Genomic DNA, 5,087 nt, shown 5'->3' on the forward strand with positions numbered 1-5,087 from the left:
GCGCTGCTCCGACGCGTCTGGGTCTGGCCCGCGCCCTGCGGGCGGCCCGTGCCTCGATTTCCCCATAGATCAGGACCCAGCCCCGGCCGCTGCCGCCCGGGGTGCCAGGGTTGGCCACGGGGACGCCGGAGGTCCAGAGCGGGGCGCCTGCGGAGCCGACTTGGCGGAGACCGGGGCTCCCCGGAGAGGGAGGGGCGGCAGGAGGAAGGGTGGGGTCGGGCGGGCCGCCGGGCGGCCAGGTGTCCGCGGGAGATTCGGCGGGCGCCGGCGCCGAGCTGCTGATTCATCAGGTATCCGCGTCCCCGCTGCGCAGGGGTCCTCGCGGGGCGGGGGCGGCGCGTGCGGACGGCGGAGAAAGCCCTGCTCGCGCCGCCGCGGCTCCCTCACACGCGTGCCCGAGCCCAGAGGGAGACTTTGCTGAGTCATCAGCATGAGGTCACTCGACGCTCATCCTCGCGCCGGGGGGTGGGGGGGACCTGGGGGAGGGGTTGGGGGCTCGAGGCCCGGAGCCGAGGGGTGAAGGAGAGCCCCGGGGACGCGGCGGACTGGCTGCCTGGGTCGAGTGTGCGGATGGGAGGCAGGGTGGTGAGGAGGAAGTGGAGTAGGTCCCATTACAGGTTGTCTGCGGGCTAGGAGGTGACGCGTCTGGCCTGGTCATCCCCTGCCGGGCACGCTCTTCTTGGGCAGTGGTCTAGTCCCGGTTCTGAGGCAGCTCCCCAAACTGGAAACTAGTTTTCTGAGCTGAGAGGAGGGGAGGAGTTTAGGGGGGCCGTGCTGGCAGGGCTAGGAAGGCTGGGCAGCCCCTGGCCAGAAAGGGAGGCAGTGGGAGGAAGAGAGGACAGGGCTCCAGGACGGCTGCACCAGGAAATTGCAGCAGGACTTAGAATTCAGGAGGGTGAGGGGTTCGGTGAGCATGCACTGCATCTGTCGATGCTCACCTGGGGGTGGTGGGAGCTGTGAGGTGCCTGGCCTTGGGGCGCCTGGTTTTGGGGCACAGCCGATGGCCTGATGTGGACGTTATGGGATGGGAGAATGCCCTGTCCTGTGACCTCAGAGTTGTCCCCACCTGAGGTTGGGTCTGTGTTAGCAGGGAAACGGGGGCCTGGTGGGTGTCACCGTTGGTCCTATTGGCCAGGGACTCTTGGGAAGGGACAGCCGGAGGGTGTTGTGGCCTGAGCTGGCTCTCCTGGGGTGTGTGAGTGGTTCCTGGCCCTGGAGTCAGGGCTCTGCGAGCCTGGCCTTGTGGTTTGCCCTCAGGGGTGCCACACCCCCTAAAACCTTACACTTTGTCTTCTGGGGCTTTGAGCTGTTTCCACATTTTAGAGACTCCTATGCTGGAGTTGTATTTCTTCGGAAAATGCAGGTTCCTGGAGGGTGTTCCTTTTGTCTTAGCAGTCCTTTGTGCTTGAAGGAAATGAGGTTTAGACTCTTGGCTAGAGTGCCTTCCTAGCTGAGGGCTCTCTGGACGAGGTGGGTCTGAAGGGCTAGTGGGAGCTGGGCTGGGGCGTCCACAGTGTCCACAGGCACTCCTGGTCCACCGGGGCTGGCAGGCCAGGATGAAATCTGCTTCTGCCACATGCAGGCCCTAGGGTTGGGCCCCAGGGGAAGGGGATGCCATCCAGACCCTGTCCCTTGCCTGGCCCTCAGCCTGGCGGGTGGCCCAGGGCCCTTGGTGGACCCTTGGACGGCTTCTCCACATGGTGGGCTCAGCCTCTAGGGTGGTGGAGGGTTGGTCTTTTGTCAAGAAGATTTTCAGTCATGCAGGTAGGTGGGTGACCAGCCTTCGGAGGAGGGCTGGGGTGGGCAGCTCCATCTTAACCAGCCTCTGGGACCCCCTTCTAGTTTCTGGAGGTGCTCTGGAGCCCTCACTGCCACCCCATCCCCAGGCTGTCTGTGTCTTCTGGGTGGGCAGAGGCCAGGGGGCCAGAAACCCTGGCTTTGCTGAGGCCACGCACCTACGCACACACTGTGTGCACACACTGTGCGCGCACATGCACACACGTATACGTGCACATGGCGCACCTTTGATTAGGAGCAGTTGGCTGCGCTTGTGCTGAGTTCAGGCCTTCTGTGAGGGTGAAATCTGTCGAGGAGGCACTTTTCCGCTTGCTCCAGCCGCCACGCTCGGCACTTTTCTGTGCGATCTCTTCAGGAAGCCATCCTTGTGCTGAGCCAGGGGAGGGGGTGGGAAAAGCTGGTGCCAAGGCCGCCTGGGGCCACCTTTGCCTGGGCTGTGCAAAAACTCAGGGCTATGTCCCCGCACCTGCTCAGGCTCCAGGCTCCTGAGCTCCTCCAGGCTCCTGGGGCGTGTGGGCGAGGACTCTCTGGCCTCCAGCCCCTGGTCTCCATCTTTGGACCTGGAAGGATCCGAGAGGGGAGGGTGTCCCTGGCCCCTCCTTCCCACTCTCGCTTGTGGGTGGGCAGCTGCGTATGAGGTGTGAGATGGGGTCTCTGTCAAGTATGGACAGGTGTCTCCGCCTCCCCTACCCCCTCTTTAGCTCCTCTGAGGAGACGAGAAAGACCCCAGCCCATGTTGCCTTGAGCTTCAGTTTCCTCATGGACCCCTCTCTCCTGAACTGCTGCTTAGCTCCCTGGGTCTCACCTGGAAAGTAGGGGGCACAGTGGTGGTGGGGGGAAAGTCCTGGCTTACAGATCTGGAAGGGGCAGGTGTGCAAAAATGCCCTGGCCGTGCTTCAGTAGGACTTAGGGGGTGGGCAGGAGGGTCCCTGTGTGGGTGGGGTGGCTCTTTGTCTTGGTTTCCTGGCCCTTTGGGCACTGACCTGGGCTGTTGGCCTGAGTGGTCAGTGACCCCAGGGTAAGGGGCTGCCCGCTGAGCAGGGCCCCGGTGGCTGCTGTGCAGGTCCTTGTGAAATACCCCGACGGGGTGGGGCAGGGACACAGGATGCTGTAACCTCGGCCAGGAGGCCGGTTGCCCCATCAGCCGCGGATGTAGATGGAGAGCGCCGGGGTGGCCTTGGGCTGGGTGCCACCTCAAGGTGGGGCACGCCTGAGAAGGTTCAGAGCTACCTGGGTGGCCCTGCCCCCCCAGCTCTGTAAAGTTAGATCTCTGGGGGACTCTGCTTGTCTCTGCCGAGTCCCCAGTGGGAACAAGCCTCCAGCCTTCCTGGGAGCCGGGACCTTGTCCTAGTGACAGCTGGAGGTAGGACCCCGGAACTCACGCGCTCAGGGTTGTTGCACGGCCCTCACCTGCTGCTGGCCTGGCTGGCCTTCCCACTGCCTGCTTCCCCGGGTCCCCTGGGGCTGTGCTGGCTGGCGGGGGCCCTGGGAGTGCCGGTGTGGCTGGGCTGGCTGGGCGGGAGTGGTGATATGCTGAGTCAGCGTGACTCGCCGGGAACAGCCACTCTGGGGCCCGAGCTCCGGGTTATTTTTAAAGCTCTTGGCTTCCTCCTGGGCTGGCCCCTCCCGCATCCTCGTCCTTCTAATCTCCCCCTGCCCCTTTTCTCGTCTCTGCCTCCCTCACAGCTGTCAGTTCCCCTGCCCATCAGACCCTCGCAGCCCCCCACCTGAGTCCCAAAGGGTAGGGTGCACAGGGAGCAGCCCCGCCCGCCCCGAGAGGCCCACCGACGGGCTGTCCTGGGGTCAGGTATGGGGGAATGGGCAGGTGAGCAGGGGTGGGAGGGGCGGGCATGGGAGGCCGACCGGGGGTCTCGGGCCCTGACCTCTGCCCCATGTCTTGCAGAGAGAGTCTGCTTGCTGCGCCCCCGGGTTATGACGACCCCCAATAAAGGAAGCAAGCCCTTGAAGGTGAGTAGGAGAGCAGGAGCGCCCAGGGTGGGGTGCCATGGGAGCGTGCCGCCCTGACCGTGCGCCGTCCACCCCAAGTGAAGCGGGGTGGGGCATGGCGGGAGCATGGCCCTGACCATGCGCCGTCTACCACAGGTGAAGCGGGAGCCTGGCGAGAATGGCACCAGCCTGACAGATGAAGAGCTGGTGACCATGTCTGTGCGGGAGCTGAACCAGCACCTGCGCGGCCTCTCCAAGGAGGAGATCATCCAGCTGAAGCAGCGCCGGCGCACGCTCAAGAACCGCGGCTATGCAGCCAGCTGCCGCGTGAAGCGGGTGACGCAGAAGGAGGAGCTGGAGAAGCAGAAGGCGGAGCTGCAGCAGGAGGTGGAGAAGCTGGCTTCAGAGAACGCCAGCATGAAGCTGGAGCTTGACGCCCTGCGCTCCAAGTATGAGGCCCTGCAGAACTTCGCCAGGACCGTGGCCCGAAGCCCGGTGGCACCGGCCCGGGGCCCCCTCACCGCCGGCTTGGGGCCCCTCGTCCCTGGCAAGGTGGCCGCCACCAGCGTCATCACGATAGTTAAGTCCAAGGCGGATGCCCGGTCGTAGGGACGCGTGCGCCCGGGTGGGTCAGCGAGGGGCCGCCAGGCGTGTGGCGAGCTCGGCAGCCCTGTCCTCCTTCCTTCCCTCTTCCTCTTCTTGGCTTCCTCCTTCCTCCTCCTCCTCCTCTCGACCTCCTCCCCGCCCTGCAAAGCACAACCCCCACCGGGCGCCGGGCTGAGCCCTTTGGATTTCATTGTGTCCTTGTGTGTCTCGTACGTTGGGATTGGTCAGTTCGGCGGTGACATTGGGTCGCCCCTCGCCCCCTTGTACCACGGCCATGTGGGCTTGGAGTCTGCCCCCATAGGCAGACGAGAGAGCGGGCGAGAGGTGGGACCTGCGTGTCCCTGAGCAGGGGGTATCCAGCAGGAGACCCCTGATTGCTGCTCCCGGCTGGAGGGGGCTGCTCGATTCCTTCTGGAGAGGCCGGTGGGCAGCTTGGCCCTTCTCTGAAAAGCAGATGTACCCCGTGAGGCTCCTGCGGGCTGAGCCCCAGCCTGGCACAGCAGCCGGGGGCGTGGTGAGGCTGCAGGCCAGGGGTGCAGCGCTCGGGCCTAACGCATTGCACTGAACAAGACCAAGATCACTGGTTGTGCGCGTCTGTGAAGGGTGTGTCCAGTGTATCCTCGCGATGGGTCCTGTGTCACTGTTTACATGATCTGTTTGTGTGGTTAAATAGCCCTTTACTTAAAAGAGAGAATAAGTTCATTTTACGAAGTTATTAAATTATATGTTTAAAAGCT

The 5,087-nt window shown here is 64.0% G+C and overlaps 1 protein-coding gene across 2 annotated transcripts in view; it reads left to right on the forward strand.

Annotated features, from left to right (window-relative positions):
* Window positions 1-3,700: 3,700 nt before the first annotated feature.
* MAFG (MAF bZIP transcription factor G) overlaps window positions 3,701-5,087 on the forward strand; it is a 3,905-nt gene continuing 2,518 nt past the window's right edge. The window contains exons 1-2 of one of the 2 annotated variants that reach the window (XM_023729198.1): window positions 3,701-3,765; window positions 3,901-4,433. In XM_023729198.1, coding sequence (XP_023584966.1) covers window positions 3,730-3,765; window positions 3,901-4,353 — 489 coding nt within the window. In that variant the 5' untranslated portion in view covers window positions 3,701-3,729 and the 3' untranslated portion in view covers window positions 4,354-4,433. Of the gene's footprint in view, window positions 3,766-3,900; window positions 4,434-5,087 lie in introns of those variants that run through there. The other variant, XM_023729197.1, reaches the window with a different exon arrangement.

The sequence above is a fragment of the Trichechus manatus genome, unplaced genomic scaffold (genome assembly GCF_000243295.1).
Source record: "Trichechus manatus latirostris isolate Lorelei unplaced genomic scaffold, TriManLat1.0 scaffold00028, whole genome shotgun sequence".
NCBI lineage: Eukaryota > Metazoa > Chordata > Mammalia > Sirenia > Trichechidae > Trichechus > Trichechus manatus.